The sequence below is a fragment of the Mirounga leonina genome, unplaced genomic scaffold (assembly GCF_011800145.1).
Source record: "Mirounga leonina isolate KUSES-001 unplaced genomic scaffold, KU_Mleo_1.0 Mir_53, whole genome shotgun sequence".
Taxonomy (NCBI): domain Eukaryota; kingdom Metazoa; phylum Chordata; class Mammalia; order Carnivora; family Phocidae; genus Mirounga; species Mirounga leonina.
Window position 1 is genome coordinate 5993416 of NW_023270807.1, and position 17664 is coordinate 6011079.

The 17664-nt window shown below is 39.4% G+C and overlaps 1 protein-coding gene across 1 annotated transcript in view; it reads left to right on the plus strand.

Moving 5' to 3' along the window:
* DNAH8 (dynein axonemal heavy chain 8) overlaps nt 1-17664 on the plus strand; it is a 397226-nt gene that overhangs the window by 356357 nt on the left and 23205 nt on the right. Inside the window, exons 89-91 of the mRNA XM_034991238.1 lie at nt 10778-10934; nt 15092-15244; nt 15323-15512. Coding sequence (XP_034847129.1) covers nt 10778-10934; nt 15092-15244; nt 15323-15512 — 500 coding nt within the window. The remainder of the gene's footprint in view (nt 1-10777; nt 10935-15091; nt 15245-15322; nt 15513-17664) is intronic.

Consider the following 17664-nt stretch of genomic DNA (forward strand, 5'->3'; position numbering starts at 1 on the left):
GAAGAACCTCCATACTGTTTTCCAGAGTGGCTGCACCAGCTTGCATTCCCACCAACAGTGTAGGAGGGTTCCCCTTTCTCCGCATCCCCGCCAACATCTGTCATTTCCTGACTTGTTAATTTTAGCCATTCTAGCTGGTGTGAAGTGGTATCTCATGGAGGTTTTGATTTGGATTTCCCTGATGCCGAGCGATGTTGAGTACTTTTCCATGTGTCTGTGGGCCATTTGGATGTATTCTTTGGAAAAATGTCTGTTCATGTCTTCTGCGCATTTCTTGATTGGATCATTTGTTCTTTGGGTGTTGAGTTTAAGAAGTTCTTTATAGATTTTGGATACTAGCCGTTTATCTGATATGTCATTTGCAAATATCTTCTCCCATTCTGTCGGTTGTCTTTTGGTTTTGTTGACTGTTTCTTTTCCTGTGTAAAAGCTTTTTATCTTGATGAAGTCCCAATAGATCATTTTTGCCCTTGCTTCCCTTGCCTTTGGCGATGTTTCTAGGAAGAAGTTGCTGCGGCTGAGGTCGAAGAGGTTGCTGCCTGTGTTCTCCTTTAGGATTTTGATGGATTCCTGTCTCACATTGAGGTCTTTCAACCATTTGGAGTTTATTTTTGTGTGTGGTGTAAGGAAATGGTCCAGTTTCATTCTTCTGCATGTGGCTGTCCAATTTTCCCAACACCATTTGTTGAAGAGACTGTCTTTTATCCATTGGACGTTCTTTCCTGCTTTGTCGAAGATTAGTTGACCATAGAGTTGGGGGTCCATTTCTGGGCTCTCTGTTCTATTCCATTGATCTATGTGTCTGTTTTTGTGCCAGTACCATGCTGTCTTGATGATGACAGCTTTGTAATAGAGCTTGAAGTCCGGAATTGTGGCGCCACCATCTTTGCTTATCTTTTTCAACATTCCTCTGGCTATTCGGGGTCTTTTCTGGTTCCATACAAATTTTAGGATATTTTGCTCCATTTCTTTGAAAAAAGTTTATGGTATTTTGATGGGGATTGCATTGAATGTGTAGATTGCTCTAGGTAGCATAGACATCTTCACAATATTTGTTATTCCAATCCATGAGCATGGAACGTTTTTCCATTTTTTTGTGTCTTCCTCAATTTCTTTCATGAGTATTTTATAGTTTTCTGAGTACAGATCCTTTGCCTCTTTGGTTAGATTTATTCTTGGTATCTTATGGTTTTGGGTGCAATAGTAAATGGGATAGACTCCTTAATTTCTCTTTCTTCTGTCTTGTTGTTGGTGTATAGGAATGCCACTGATTTCTGTGCATTGATTTTATATCCTGCCACTTTACTGAATTCCTGTATGAGTTCTAGCAGTTTTGGGGTGGAGTCTTTGGGGTTTTCCACATAAAGTATCATATCATCTGCAAAGAGTGAGAGCTTGACTTCTTCTTTGCCGATTTGGATGCCTTTGATTTCTTCTTGTTGTCTGATTGCTGTGGCTAGGACTTCTTTTTTTTTTTTTTTTTGCTAGGACTTCTAATACTATGTTGAATAGCAGTGGTGATAGTGGACATCCCTGCCGTGTTCCTGACCTTAGGGGGAAAGCTCTCAGTTTTTCCCCATTGAGAATGATATTCGCTGTAGGTTTTTCATAGATGGCTTTTATGATATTGAAGTATGTACCCTCAATCCCTATACTCTGAAGAGTTTTGATCAAGAAAGGATGCTGTACTTTGTCAAATGCTTTTTCTGCATCTATTGAGAGGATCATATGATTCTTGTTCTTTCTTTTGTTAATGTATTGTATCACGTTGATTGATTTGCAGATGTTGAACCAACCTTGCAGCCCAGGGATAAATCCCACTTGGTCGTGGTGAATAATCCTTTTAATGTACTGTTGGATCCTATTGGCTAGTATTTTGGTGAGAATTTTTGCATCCATGTTCATCAAGGATATTGGTCTGTAATTCTCCTTTCTGATGGGGTATTTGTCTGGTTTGGGGATCAAGGTAATGGTGGCCTCATAAAACGAGTTTGGAAGTTTTCCTTCCATTTCTATTTTTTGGAACCGTTTCAGAAGAATAGGTATTAATTCTTCTTGAAATGTTTGGTAGAATTCCCCTGGGAAGCCATCTGGCCCTGGGCTTTTGTTTTTTGGGAAATTTTTGATGACTGCTTCAATTTCCTTAGTGGTTATAGGTCTGTTCAGGTTTTCTATTTCATCCTGGTTCAGTTGTGGTAGTTGATACATCTCTAGGAATGCATCCATTTCTTCCAGGTTATCTAATTTGCTGGCATACAGTTCCTCATAATATGTTCTTATAATTGTTTGTATTTCTTTGGTGTTGGTTATGATCTCTCCTCTGTCATTCATGATTTTGTTGATTTGGGTCATTTCTCTTTTCTTTTTGATAAGTCTGGCCAGGGGTTTATCAATCTCCTTAATTCCTCCAAAGAATCAGCTCCTAGTTTCGTTGATCTGTTCTACCGTTCTTTTGGTTTCTATTTCATTGATTTCTGCTCTGATCTTTATTATTTCTCTTCTCCTGCTGGGTTTAGGCTTTATTTGCTGTTCTTTCTCCATCTCCTTTAGGTGTAGGGTTAGGTTGTGTACTTGAGACCTTTCTTGTTTCTTGAGGAAGGCTTGTATTGCTATATACTTTCCTCTTAGGACTGCTTTTGCTGCATCCCAAAGATTTTGAACAGTTGTATTTTCATTTTCATTGGTTTTCATGAATTATTTAATTCTTCTTTAATTTCCTGGTTGACCCATTCATTCTTTAGTAGGATGCTCTTTAGCCTCCATGTATTTGAGTTCTTTCCAACTTTCCTCTTGTGATTCAGTTCTAGTTTCAAAGCATTGTGGTCTGAAAATAGGCAGGGAATGATCCCAGTCTTTTGGTACCGGTTGAGACCTGATTTATGACCTAGGATGTGATCTATTCTGGAGAATGTTCCATGGGCACTAGAGAAGAATGTGTACTCTGTTGCTTTGGGATGGAATGTTCTGAATATGTCATGAAGTCTATTTGGTTCAGTGTGTCATTTAAAGTCTTATTTCCTTGTTGATCATTTGCTTAGATGATCTGTTCATTTCAGTGAGGGGGGTGTTAAAGTCCCCCACTATTATTGTATTGTTGTCAATGTGTTTCTTTGCTTTTGTTATTAATTGCCTTATATAATTGGCTGCTCCCATGTTAGGGGCATAGATATTTACAATTGTTAGATCTTCTTGTTGGATAGACCCTTTCAGTAGGATATAGTGTCCTTCCTCATGTCTTATTACAGTCTTTGGTTTAAAATCTAATTTGTCTGATATAAGGATTGCCACCCCAGCTTTCTTTCGGTGTCCATTAGCATTGTATATGGTTTTCCACCCCCTCACTTTAAATCTGGGGGTGTCTTTGGGTCTAAAATGAGTCTCTTGCAGACAGCATATCGATGGGTCTTGTTTTTTAATCCAATCTGAGAGCCTGTGTCTTTTGATTGGGGCATTTAGCCCATTTACATGCAGGGTAACTATTGAAAGATAGGAATTTAGTGCCATTTTATTGCCTGTAGGGTGACTGTTACTGTATATTGTCTGTGTTCCTTTCTGGTCTATGTTGCTTTTAGGCTTTCTCTTTGCTTAGAGGACCCCTTTCAATATTTCTTGTAGGGCTGGTTTTGTGTTTGCAAATTCCTTTAGTTTTTGTTTGTCCTGGAAGCTTTTTATTTCTCCTTCTATTTTCAATGACAGCCTAACTGGATATAGTATTCTTGGCTGCTTATTTTTCTCGTTTAGTGCTCTGAATATATCATGCCAGTCCTTTCTGGCCTGCCAGGTCTCTGTGGATAGGTCTGTTGCCAATCTAATGTTTCTACCATTGTAGGTTACATATCTCTTCTCCCGAGCTGCTTTCAGGATTTTCTCTTTGTCTATGAGACTCCTAAGTTTTACTATTAGATGTTGGGTGTTGACCTATTTTTATTGATTTTAAGAGGGGTTCTCTGTGCCTCCTGGATTTTGATGTGTGTTTCCTTCCCCAAATTAGGGAAGTTCTCTGCTATAATTTGCTCCAATATACCTTTTGTGCCTCTCTCTCTCTCTTCTTCTTCTGGGATCCCAATTATTCTAATGTTGTTTCATCTTACAGTATCACTTATCTCTCGAATTCTGTCCTCATGGTCCAGTAGTTGTTGATCTCTCTTTTTCTCAGCTTCTTTATTTTCCATCATTTGGTCTTCTATATCACTGATTCTCTCTTCTGCCTCATTTATCCTAGCAGGTAGCACCCCCATTTTTGATTGCACCTCATTATTAGCCTTTTTGATTTTGACTTGGTTAGATTTTAGTTCTTTTATTTCTCCAGAAAGCATTTCTCTGATAACTTCCATGCTTTTTTCAAGCCCAGCTAGTATCTTTAAAGTGATGATTCTGAACTCTAGATCTGACATCGTACTAATGTCCGTATTGAGTAGGTCCCTGGCAGTCGGTACTACCTCTTGTTCTTTTTGTTGAGGTGATTTTTCCATCTTGTCATTTTTGTCCAGAGGAGAATAGATTAATGAGAGAACAAAATGCTAACAGGGTAACAATCTCCCCACAAAATATATCTAAACAAATCAGAAAAGACCTGAAGCCGGGGGAAAAAGAAAGGGAAAGAAAGAAAAAAGAAAAAGGAAAAAAAATAAAAATAAAAAGATAAAAACAAAAACAAAAACAAAAAACCAGAACAAAACAAAACAGAATATGATCAAATATGATCAGGCTGGTGCATAGGTCAGTGCCACACACTAGATTTTGGGTGTATTTTGGTCTGTTAGAAGATAGTGCCTCTCAAAATTTTAAAGAAAGAAAAACTTATATATGTACAAAAATAAGGGTTGATATGATGAAGGGATGGGATATGACTGTAAAGATGAAAATTATAAAAAATTTTTATAAAAGGAGTTGATAAGAAGTTTGAAAAAAGAAAAGAGGATTAAAAGAAAAAGAAAGAAAAAAAAGGGAGAGAATGTGATCAGGCAGGAGAGTAGAACAAAACCATACATTAGAGATTTAGGGTATATTTTGATCTGTTAGAAGAAACTATCTCAAAATTTTAAAGCGAGAACAACTTATATATATATGCCAAAAATACGGGTAACTACTATGAAGGGATAGAATATGACTCTAAAAATGAAAAATAAAAATGTTTTTTTAAAAAAGGGATTGATAAGATGTTGGTTGAAAAAGGAAAAAAGAAAAATTAAAAAAAAAAGACAGTTAAAAAAAAATTAACTTTGAAAGACTAAAGAATCATGGTAAAAAAAGCCATGGATTCTAGTGCATTATTCCCCTAGCACTGGAGTTCTGTCATTCTCATTGATCGGTAAACTTGGTCTTTGCTGGCTGTTCTCCCTGATCTTCTGGGGGGAGGGGCCTGTTGCCGTGGTTTACAAATGTCTTTGCCAGAGGCGGAATTGCCCCACCCTTGCCCAGTCTGGACTAAGTAATCTGCTTGGGTTTGCTCTCGGGAGCTTTTGTTTCCTGCAAGCTTTCCCTACAGCTTTGGAGGCCGAGAGTGAAAATGGCAGCCTCCCAATCTCTGCCCCGGAGGAGCTGAGAACTCGGGGCCCTGCTCCTCAGGGCACCCCCAGAGAAAAGCAGTCAGTCACTCCCGTCTCCCTGGTCTCCGGCTGCACTCCATGCTCACCCGGCCTGTGACTGCGCATTTCTATCTCTGGCACCTGACCCCATGTGGAGTCCCCAAACCCAGCAGATCCCTGCGGTGCGCTCCCGCACCACTCCTCCCAGGGGAGGAAGGGGAGTCTCCCCGGATCTGCTGCTTGTTGGGTCCCTGCTGGAGGAGCAGTGGCCCGACTGTGCCGCGGATCATGGTTTATGGCAACCCTGAGCTGAGAGCCCACGCCTCGGCTCCATCTCTGCAGCCGGTTTCCCCGCTCCAATACCTGGGAGCTCTGCCTCACTCAGGCACCCCCAGTCTTTCTGTGACCCTGAGGGTCCTGAGACCACACTCTCCCAGTGAGGGTTCCACCCCCCGCTTAGCCACTGGAGTGACGTCTCTCAGCGGAGCCGATTCCTAAAAGTTCCGATTTTGTGCTCTGCGGCTCTATCAATTGCCAGAAGCAGCTGACAGAGGCCCCCTCCCCCGCCATCTATCCTCCCGAATATCGCCTCGGATTCACTTCTCCACACATCCTACCTTCCAGAAAAAGGTCGCTTTTCTGTTCAGAGAGTTGTTGCTATTCTTTTCTTTGATCTCCTGTTGAGTTTGTAGGTGTTCAAAATGGTTTGATCCCTATCCAGCTGAATTCCTGAGACCAGACGAAATCCAGGTCTCCTACTCCTCTGCCATCTTGCTCCGCCCCCCCGTTCCTCCACATTCTTGCCAATGCTTGTTATTGTCTGTTTTTTTATTATAATCATTCTTGTAGGTGTGAAGTGATATCTCACTGTGGTTTTAATTTGCATTTTTCTAATAAATGATGAGCATCTTTTCATGTGTTTATTGGCCATTAATATAGCTTTTTTGTGAAATATCTATTTAAATCTTTTGTCTTGCCTTCCTTCTTGAAAGATAATATTGCTTGGTATATACAATTCTTGGTTTGTAGTTATTTTATCCTCACATGTGCAACACACTTTTCCATTTTCTTCTGGCTTCCAACACTGCTGTTGAGGATTGGCCATCAGTCTTACTGTCATTTCTTTCTAGATAGTCTGTTTTTCTCTCTGGTTGCTTTTAAGATATTCACTTTGTTTTTGGTGTTTTACAGTTTCATTGTGATATATTTACATCTGGATTTCTATTTATTTGTTTGTTTGTTTGTTCATACTACTTAGGAGGCACTGAATTCAACTCTTTCATCAATCCCCAGTTGTTATTTCATCCCTTATTATTTCTTTTTTATTTTCTCTCTTCTATCTTTCTGAAGCTCTCCTGAGATGTATGTTAGAACTTATCACTCTATCCTATATGTCTTTTAACCTCTCTTTCATATTTCCCATTTGTTTTCCTCTGCAGCATTCTACATAATGTCTTCAGATCTATTTTCCAGTTTCCTAATTCTTTACTTGGTTGAATCTAATCTGCTGTTTGACTCATTGTTAACTTTTATGGTAGGCAGAATAATGAACCCTCAAAGATATCCACATCCTAATCCCCAGAACCTGTATAAATGTTACCTTATGTGGCACAAAGGACTTTACAGATATTCTTAAGGGTAAGGATCCTTGGATGGGAACGTTATCCTAGATTATCAAAGTAGGCCCAATTTAATCACATGAACTAGTGGGAGATGGAAACAGAAGTGTGGGTCAGAGAGATAAAATGGAAGCAGGAGGAAAGATGCAAAGTGAGAGAGGGACCTGACTTGCCATTGTCATGGACAGCTAGCAAGGAATTGGGGACCTCAGTAAGAAAGTGGATTCTGCTAACAACTCAAATGAGCAAGGAAATGAATCTTACCCAATAGCCTACAGAAAGGAACTCAGCCTTGCTGACATTTTGATTTTAGCCCAATGAGACCTATGTCAGACTTATTAACTACAGAACTGTAAGATAATAAATTTATGTTGTTTTAAGACACTTACTTTTTAAAAAGATTTTATTTTTTTACAGAGAGAGAGGGCACAAGTGGGGGGAGGGGCAGAGGGAGAGGGAGAGAAAGATTCTCAAGCAGACTCCACGCTGAGCATGGAACCTGATGCTGGGCTCAGGCCCACGGCCCTGAGATCATGACCTGAACTGAAATCAAGAGTCAGATGCTTAGCTGACTGAGCCACCCAGGCACCCCAAGACACTTACTTTGTGGTAATTTGTTATACCAGCAATAAAAAAACTAATACTGTTTTTCAATTTTAATATTTTTAAAAATTTCCAAAAGTTCTATTTGGCTCTTTTTCACATATGCTATTCATGTTTAGAGTTTCCTGTTTCATACTTATATTTTCAATCATCCTTTTTTATTCTCTGGTACAGTAAAAACATCTTCATAATGTGCATCTGAAAATTTATTATCTATGATCTTTGCAGGTCTGGTTCTGCTTTCTGTTGTTTCTACTGGCTCTTGCTCAGAGCAAGAGCTCCTGCTTTGTTTATTTATGAATTTTTAACTTTTGACTGTGAACTCGTGTCTATTGGAAATTAACTGTTGGATTCTTTGAGACCTGGTTATAGGCATATTATTCCAGGAAAGGTGTGTGTTGGTTCAACTAGCTGCCACCTGAAACTTCCTGGAAACACCTTAAAATAAATTTCTAGCTTGAGGATTTTAAATTCATATAGGTAATATGAATGAGTGTTAATTAATGCAACAAACCTGGTGAATTAAGAATTCACAGGAAGAGGCAGTTCAAGTTAGCAGCATAGGAAGATCTTGAACTAAATTCCTCCCACAGACACACCATATCTACAGCTACATAGGGAAAAATTCCTTCTGAAAGAGACCTGAAAACTAACTGAGCAGCTGCTCCATAGTGAAGTATAAAAGGGCTACATCAAGGTGGGTAGGAGAGGCAGAAATGTCATCTCACCTGAAACCTCACCCCTGGCACAGTGACATATAACTGGGAGGGATCTCATAAATACAAAGCTTCTCCTTGGGAAGCAAGGGGATTGTGCCCCACATCAGGAACTCCAACCCTTGAGAACTGTACCAGAGAGTCAAGCCCCCAAAATGTCTGGTTTTGAAAACCAGTGGGGCTTATATCTAGGAGATAACCCCAAAGGGCTGTAGGGAATTAAGATCCTGCTGTTACAGGGCTCATGTGCAGACTTACTCACCCCTGGGACTCAGCAGTTTGAAAAGCACTTAGATCATATGTGAAGGAGATTCATTTGCTAATCTTAAGGCCTCTGCTAGAGGGTCAGGAACCTGTTGGGACTCTTGCCAGGGATGGAGGTACTTGTTCACACCAGTTTTGTGTTCTCCCTCTGCCTTACTAGTTCTGGTGGGAGTATCCCAACCCCAGTGCCTCCTGTGGCCCTGCTAAAGCCAGTAGACACATGCAGCCCACACAGAGGACGTCCCTTGCATGCCTGGCCCTGGTAGCCAGGGAGGCTTGCATTTCTGGGCCCCACAGGCCCGAAACAATTGGAGCCACAGTTCTTGATATGTTGCCACCCCTAAGGCGTGGCACACACAGTGGACTAAAACACACCTCAGTCTTCCTGTGAAAATGTCTATTTACATATTTGCTATCAACTTAAAATAGGCTGTTATATTTATAGGCTGTTATATGTGAGCCTAATGGTTAACAAAGCAAAAGTCTGTAGTAGATACACAAAAGATAATAGGAAAGGAATCTAACCATAACACTACAGAAAGTCATCAAACACTACAGAAAGTCATCAAGCTACAAGGGAAGAGCAGGAGAAGAAAAAAAGAATAGAAAAGAACTAAAGAACAGTCAGAAAACAATGAACAAAATAGTACTGAGCACATACCTAGTAATAATTACTTCAAATGTAAATGGGCTAAATTCTCCAATCAAAAACATAGACTGGCTGAATGGATTTAAAAAACAAAACAAAACAAAACAAAAAAAACAAAAACAAAAATAAAGACCCATATTGCCTACAAGAGACTCTCTTCAAATGTAAGGACATGCACAGACTGAAAGTGAAGGAATGAAAAATGATGTTTCAGGTAAATGGAAACTGAAAGAAAACTTGGGTAGTTATATCAGACAAAATACACTTTTAAACAAAGACTGTAATAAAAGACAAAGAGGGTCATTAAATAATGATAAAAGGGTCAAATCAACAAGAAGATACAACATTTGTAAATATTTGTGTACCCAACATAGGAGCACCTAAATATATAAAGCAAATACTAACAGACCAAAAGGGAGAAATTGACAGCAATACAACAATAGAGCGATAGTAAAATACAATACAATACAATACAATACAATAATAGTAGGGGACTTTACTATCCTACTGACTCTCACACTCATGCACACACACCATCTGTGTGTTGAGACCCAGCTACTTCAAGACAAAAGCTACATTTGTGCCTCTCAGAGCATCTGGTTGACCCAGAAGAGATCTAGAGAGTGAGAACAAAAACAAGAGAGAGATACAGACAGATTACTCTCTTTTAAAGCATCCTGTTCTTTTCCTCCAAAGCATGTATTACAGTTGTATTGACAAACGCACCCCTCTTCCACTAGATAGAGAGGGGCACCAAGGCAAGGATCTGTTTACCTGGACCATATTGTAGCACCTAGCTCAGTGCCTGGTACATAATAAATCTTTATTGGATGCATGGATTTTAAATATGGGTGGCTGCATTTAGACAAGTGGAACAGATGGGTGCCAATAGATTACTTTGGAAATCATAAAACAAAAGTGGGAAGTGAGAAAACAAAACAGAAAATACCAAAGAAATTTTAATAATGTGTAATTCATAGAAGAAATATGAGTGATCCTCTTTGATCTAACAAATTGTCATGTAATTATAGATTCTTATGACCAGTCTATAACTGGGGGAGAATAAAAAGAGTTGTGTTCATTGTCCAACATGAGGTTTGTAGGCTAGTGACAAGCAAAATTGGATAGTACTGCTTTGGATTACCAAGGACATTTGTGGAATCTCTTTCCCTGAAGATGGAAAGCCTTTCTTTTCTGTGATGTTCTTGATGTCTTGTTAGGAGGCAGTAGAATGGGTCTCTAGTTTTTTTCATTCCTGTGGGTTGATGATAAAGTTTCCTTTTCCCCCTCTTTTTTCTATCTGGCTTTAAGTGATCCTATCAGTTCATTTTAGCTTTGATAATTATCTCTGAACGTACATTTCCTTGCTACATTCTGAAAAGTTCACTCTTTTATCAGGTATCAGAGTAACACTGCTTCTGCTGTTCTTGAAACAATTACCAACATTCAACCCAAAGAGAGTGGAGGCGGTGTGGGAGAGACCCGGGAAGCCATCGTTTATAGATTATCTGAAGATATGCTGAGCAAACTGCCTCCTGATTACATTCCTCACGAGGTAAGCTACACACTTTGCCCCTGGTGTGTACAGGGCTATCTTTGGGTTCCACAAAACCTAGCATGGTCCTGGGACAGTAAGTTTCACTCCCTCCCTGCTCTGTTCATTCCCACTTCCTTTGCAACTCTTTCTTTTAACCTTGTGGTCTTCTCTTCCTTGGCCCTTCTCAAGCATCTTGCAAACTATGATCTGCACTTTTCCTGACACCTTTCTCCATCCGTCTCCTACTCCATGTTCTCTTTCAATCACCTTTTCTCTACCTTTTCCCATCTTTGTATTCCTCTATCTTTGCATCCCCAGACATCTTACGCCTGTAGGCTGGAAACATCTCCCCACCTCTTTCACCCAAGCCTGCTTTGTCCATTCTTTAAACTCACTCCTTGTTTTTGTCTTCTGCTCCCCCCTTCTAGTCTCTCAATCCTCCCAGCCAGGAAAGCAAGCCATTTAAATGAATTCACTCCCCACGTGGATGGCAATAATTTTCTACTTCTTTAACCTCCCAGTTGTTTGCCTATTAACCTAAATCGGTTTTTCTCAAAATATTTTTAACCTCAAGACCCCTTTACAAAATGACTGAGGACCCCAAATAGCTTTTATTTATGTGGGTTATAACTACTGATATTTAATATATCATAAATTTAAACCGACACATTTCAAAAGTCTGTATTAATTTATTGTAAAATAACAGTAATAAACCCCACTACATGTTAACACAAATAACATTTTTATTAAAAAAAGAGTATGTTTTCCAAGACAAAAAAATTTATTGAGAATAGTGGGATTGTTTTACATTTTTTTGCAAATCTCTTTAATGCCTTGTTTAACAGAAGGCAGGTAGATTTTCCTATCTGCTTCTGCATTCGATCTGTTGTGATACCACATGTCACGTAGCTCTGGAAAACTTCACTGTACACTCCTGAGAGAAGAGGAGTTAAAAAGTTAAGTGATGTCTTAGTATTACTATGAAAAACGTGCAACTTTGTGGACCCCCTGAAAGGATCTCAGGGTCTACAGGGGTCTTTGAGAACCGCTGATCTAAAAAAAAAACTTTAATTGTGGTAAAATTTCTGGGTGGTTAAAAGTTCTGCGAAAGGTCCTTCAACTTGGCCTCCTTCTTCATGCAAGAAGACAGGGTTGTGTCTTCTGGTCATCCAGGGCCTCCTCTCTCCTGTTCTCAGCCTCCACTCCTCACTGCTGATGGTCAGAGAGTCCCAGATGGGACTGAGTCAAGTGTAGCTCTTCAACCAAGAAGTGAGAGGCTAATGCCCTAGTGCTGGTATAAATAACTATGGTTTTGTGTCTACCCTGACTTGCATCCTCAAGTTTGGGAAAAATGAACTTGTCAGTTGGGGACCCTGAGGCTGCTTGAGCTACAGGCCTCCCACTGCAATGGGTACCCTCAACAATAAGAAACATTTTCTTGCTTCTTAAAACAGTTTTTACCTCTGCTATGTAAATGGGTACCAAGGCATTTGACCAAGATACTGAAATCCATTGCTTCACATAGAGATAATTATAGTAGGGGGTAAAACATTTTTTTTTAATGGATACATAGTGTAAGTAGACAGATGAGGCATAAAACCTGCCTTAAAATATTTTAAAACCTGGCATGTGAAGGTGAGATAAAACTCACTCTGGTTGACTAGACCACAGGTTGGTATTACCCGAGGAGGGGTCCAGGGCCTTGGGATAATTTGAGCTATCCAGGCTTGGTCAGGGCCACTTCCCCAAGTTCTCTGTTCTGGCAATATTCTAGCAGGGACTGAATGTGAAGGATGTCACTAAGTAGTTTGCTAAATGGGAAGGAGTTTGTACTGAGGCATCTAAAACTGCTTCCTCTTCCAAGATCATTTACCTTTTAGTGTCCTTTATTTCATAGAAGAGAGAGATGTGTTCTTGAAAATGGGGCTGTAAAGTGAATTTTGTAAATTGAAATATAATTACACTATTGACTTCCATAGTAAAAACGGAGCCACATTACTCAAGAAGAGACTACCTGGTCCCAGAAACATAATGAAAATCCTATGTAAGACTGCAGCAAATCTTTCATCTTATTAATAAAAAGATAATTTTAGGCTGGAACAATAACCATATTCAAAATAAAATCAGTACAAAGATTAGATTTTCAAGAGTTTAAGTTTTTCCTAAGCATGTCTCTATTGCAAAAGAAGTTTCTTGTTTAAAACTGTAAGTAGGGCAAGGTGATTTGTTTGGGGCTGTTAGCATACTAAAAGGTACCTGGGCTATTGATGTGACACTGTAGCCAATACCTGGGCTTAATTTCCCACTTGTGGGAGTTGCAAAAGTATTTCCATAATTTCCTTTTTCCTTCATTGTGAATTTCTACAGAGTAGTCATGATTTAAAGGGGGTGATATATATGCTATTCAGCCACTGGAGGCTGAGGGGCTCGAAATGAGAATGAGGAGGTAGAGCCTGCAAAAATGTAAGTTCTAGAACCAGGAATTTAGGAGAATGCCTGGAAGTTGGTACAGTGACTGGGTTAGGGACCTCCACCGGCATGTTTGACTGGGATTGCAATATCATTTGCTCTACCTGCCCAGATATTCCCACCCTGGATGTTCAGTTTTGTATATCCCACACTGATTCCCCAAGTTTGTGCTTCCCCTCTTCATTCCTAACTCATTAGAAGTGGCCCAACTGCAGGAAAGCAGAGGTGTCTATTGCTGAGGGGGATGCTTCAGCATCATGCTAGCAAACCTGTTCTGGAAAATGAGGAGGATGGTCCACATGAGCCTGAAGCCTATCGTTTCTAATATTCCATGACTCAAGAAGGGGCCGTGAGCATTTCCAGCAGAGAAGCCTACAGTTGACTGGCTTTCTGGTGATTTGGTGGACTGGTACATTTCTCTAAATTCTCTCCCACTCCATATGCCTATCCTTACCCCTCCTATACTAGTATCTCTTTGATTGTGGCCAGCAGAAAGTTCAGATCTCTGTATGAGTTCTTGCCAATATCCATAGTCAATCTTTTCTTGGGCATAGGTCACTAAATTCAAATGTATATATATATTGGCTTATTTTCCAATAATTGTTATATTTTATTTTATTTTTTATTTATTTATTTATTTTTAAAAGATTTTATTTATTTATTTGACAGAGAGACACAGTGAGAGAGGGAACACAAGCAGGGGGAGTGGGAGAGAGAGAAGCAGGCTTCCCGCCGAGCAGGGAGCCCGATGCGGGGCTCGATCCCAGGACCCTGGGATCATGACCTGAGCCGAAGGCAGACACTTAATGACTGAGCCACCCAGGTGCCCCTAATTGTTATATTTTATTATTCCCAGACCAGATGCTTTTATATTGATCTCTTCAAAATGGTCAATAAATGATATACCAAAAGGAACAAACGACAGGTGCTTAATGGCTCTCACACAAAGTCAAATATTTTTATTGATTAGATTAGGAAAGGCTCTCTTTAGTCACACTAACCAGGGCAACAATGATCTTAGGAAGCTGCAACCAATCATTCATTGGTTGCTGCTCTGTAAAGATTTTGGCCGTATTAAATTTCTGTGACATTTCTAATAACAACTCTATAAGCATTATGAAAAAAACATGCCAAACTGTACTCTTACAAAGGTTAGATTGCAAAAGAATATATTTTTTTAAAGATTCTATTTATTTATTTGAGAGAGAGAATGAGAGACAGAGAGCACGAGAGGGAAGAGGGTCAGAGGGAGAAGCAGACCCCCCACCGAGCAGGGAGCCTGATGCGGGACTCGATCCCGGGACTCCAGGATCATGACCTGAGCCGAAGGCAGTCGCTCAACCAACTGAGCCACCCAGGCGCCCCTGCAAAAGAACATTTAACTGACACTTAGCACTTAATCATTTGAAAGGGAAAAAAGGTACAGTTTTGTTTCAGCTTTTTAAAGTACATTTCCAATTATCAATGAAGTACAATCAGTAGGAAATAAAAACAATTTTAGTTGAACAGTAGTTTCTGAGGCCTACAAATGGGGAATTTAATGTCAAGTTGGGTTCTGCAAGAGATATTTTAGAATCCATTTGGCCTAGTAGAGCTATATCCAGAGGAAGAAAAAGAATAGAGAAAGGAGAGGTCATTGGAAGAGAAATGACAGATGATTAAAAAAAATTCCTTTCTTGTATGCTTTTTTTTTTTTTTTTTTTAAGGTGAAAGCTCGTTTGGTAAAGATGGGACATCTTAATTCAATGAACATATTTCTTAGACAAGAAATTGACAGAATGCAAAAAGTCATCTCAATCCTTCGCAGTAGCCTGAGTGATCTAAAATTGGCCATTGAAGGAACAATCATTATGAGTGAGGTGAGCTATGATCTCAGTTGTCATTTCCCTCTTTTGTTGGTTTTTCTCATTCTTATATTTTAACTTTCTCTTTTTCAGAATTTGAGAGATGCCCTGGACAACATGTATGATGCTCGCATACCTCAGATCTGGAAAAGAGTGTCCTGGGATTCATCCACACTGGGCTTCTGGTTTACTGAACTTCTGGAAAGAAATGCTCAGTTTTCTACTTGGATATTTGAAGGGAGGCCCAATGTATTTTGGATGACTGGTTTCTTTAATCCCCAAGGTATGTGCTTATAAGAAAGTGGGCAAAGTTGGAAGATGAGCATAGTTACGTAGTAGCACTGTGTGAAATACATGTTATAATACAATAATATAGAGGTACAACTTGCTAAGTGCTGGACACATGCTTTCAAAGGTTGGAAACCACAGATGATCCTTCTGTATTTGTTTTACAAATTCAATCTGAAATTCATTCTACCATTGCTTCCACAATAAGGTAGGCAGACCTTCCATTTTTCTTCTCATCTGCTTCAGCAAGGCTGTGGTTAGGACATGTGAAATAGTAAAGTTTTGTTCAAATCTCAAATCTTAATTTTAAATTTTTATGAAAATGACAAGCATGAAGCACCAAAATATGCAAAAATTGTTTCTAGATTTCAGGAAATTAGACTGATTTCAAAAATGATCCTGTGGCAAAACTTTTATTGAGTGAACTTCTAGAGTCTGTACCCCCTCAGTTCCCCCCCCCCGAAAAAAGTGCTTTGTGATTCTGCTGCATTTCTTCCTTCACTCTAGAAATTTTTACTGAGTTACTGACCAGATGTCTATTGACATAATAATAAGCTATATATATATATGTATATATATATATAAAATTATATATAATTGGTAAGCTCATAAAAACTACCATGGTTAGTGTTTCAGATTTAGAAAATGTAGAGTTCATAAAGTTTTGAAACATGACAACTTTTTTTTTTTAAGATTTTATTTATTTATTTGACACAGAGAGAGAGACAGCAAGAGAGGGAACACAAGCAGGGGGAGTGGGAGAAGGAGAAGCAGGCTTCCCGTGGAGCAGGGAGCCCGATGTGGGGCTCGATCCCAGGACCCTGCGACCATGACCTGAGCCAAAGGCAGACGTTTAATGACTGAGCCACCCAGGTGCCCGAAACATGACAACTTTTTGCTAACTACAATATGGATAGTTTTATTTCAAGTAATTCTTTCTTTTAGTTTTTATTTAAATTCCAGTTAGTTAACATACAGTGTAGTATTAGTTTCTGGTGTACAATATAGTGATTCATTGCTTCCATGCATCACCCGATGCTCATTACAACAAGTGCCCTCCTGAATCGCCATCACTTATATCACCCATCCCCCCCCCTCTGGTAACCATCAGTTTGTTCTCTATAGTGAAGAGTCTGTTTCTTGGTTTGCCTTTCTCTGTGTGTGTGTATTATTCCCTTTCCTCATTTGTTTTCTTTCTTAAATTCCACATATGCATGAAATCGATGATATTTATCTTTCTCTGACTTATTTTGCTTAGCATAATACTCTGGCTCCATCCACTTTGTTGCAAATGGTAAGATTTAATTCCTTTTTATGGCTGAGTAATATTCCTGTGTGTGTGTGTGCGTGCGTGCATGTGTGTGTGTGCATGTGTGTGTGTATAACATCTCTTCTTTATCCATTCATCAATCAATGGATACTTGGGCTGTTTCCATAATTTGGTTATTGTAGATAATGCTGCTATAAATATCAGGGTTCATGTATCCCTTTGAGTTAGTAGTATTTTTGTATTCTTTGGGTAAATACATAGTAGGGCCATTGCTGTATCAGAGTAGTTCTATTTTTAACTTTTTTTTTTAAAGATTTTATTTATTTATTTGACAGAGAGAGACACAGCCAGAGAGGGAACACAAGCAGGGGGAGTGGGAGAGGGAGAAGCAGGCTTCCTGCCAAGCAGGGAGCCCCATGCAGGGCTCGATCCCAGGACCCCAGGATCATGACCTGAGCTGAAGACAACCGCTTAACGACTGAGCCACCCAGGCGCCCCTATTTTTAACTTTTTGAGGAACTTCCATACTGTTATCCAGAGTGGCTACACCAGTTTGCATTCCCACCAACAGTGCAAGAGGGTTCCCCTTTCTCTACATCCTCGCCAACACCTGTTGTTTCCTATGTTGTTGATTTTAGCCATTCTGAAAGATGTGAGGGGATAGCTCATTGTAGTTTTGATTTGCATTTCCCTTGATGATAAGTGATGTTGAGCATCTGTTCATGAGTCTGTTGACTACCTGTATATGTTCTTTGGAAAAATGTTTATTTATGTCTTGTGCCTATTTTTTAATTGGATTATTCATTTTTGGGGTGTTGAGTTTCATAAGTTCTTCATATATTTTGGATACTAACCCTTTATAGGATATGTCATTTGC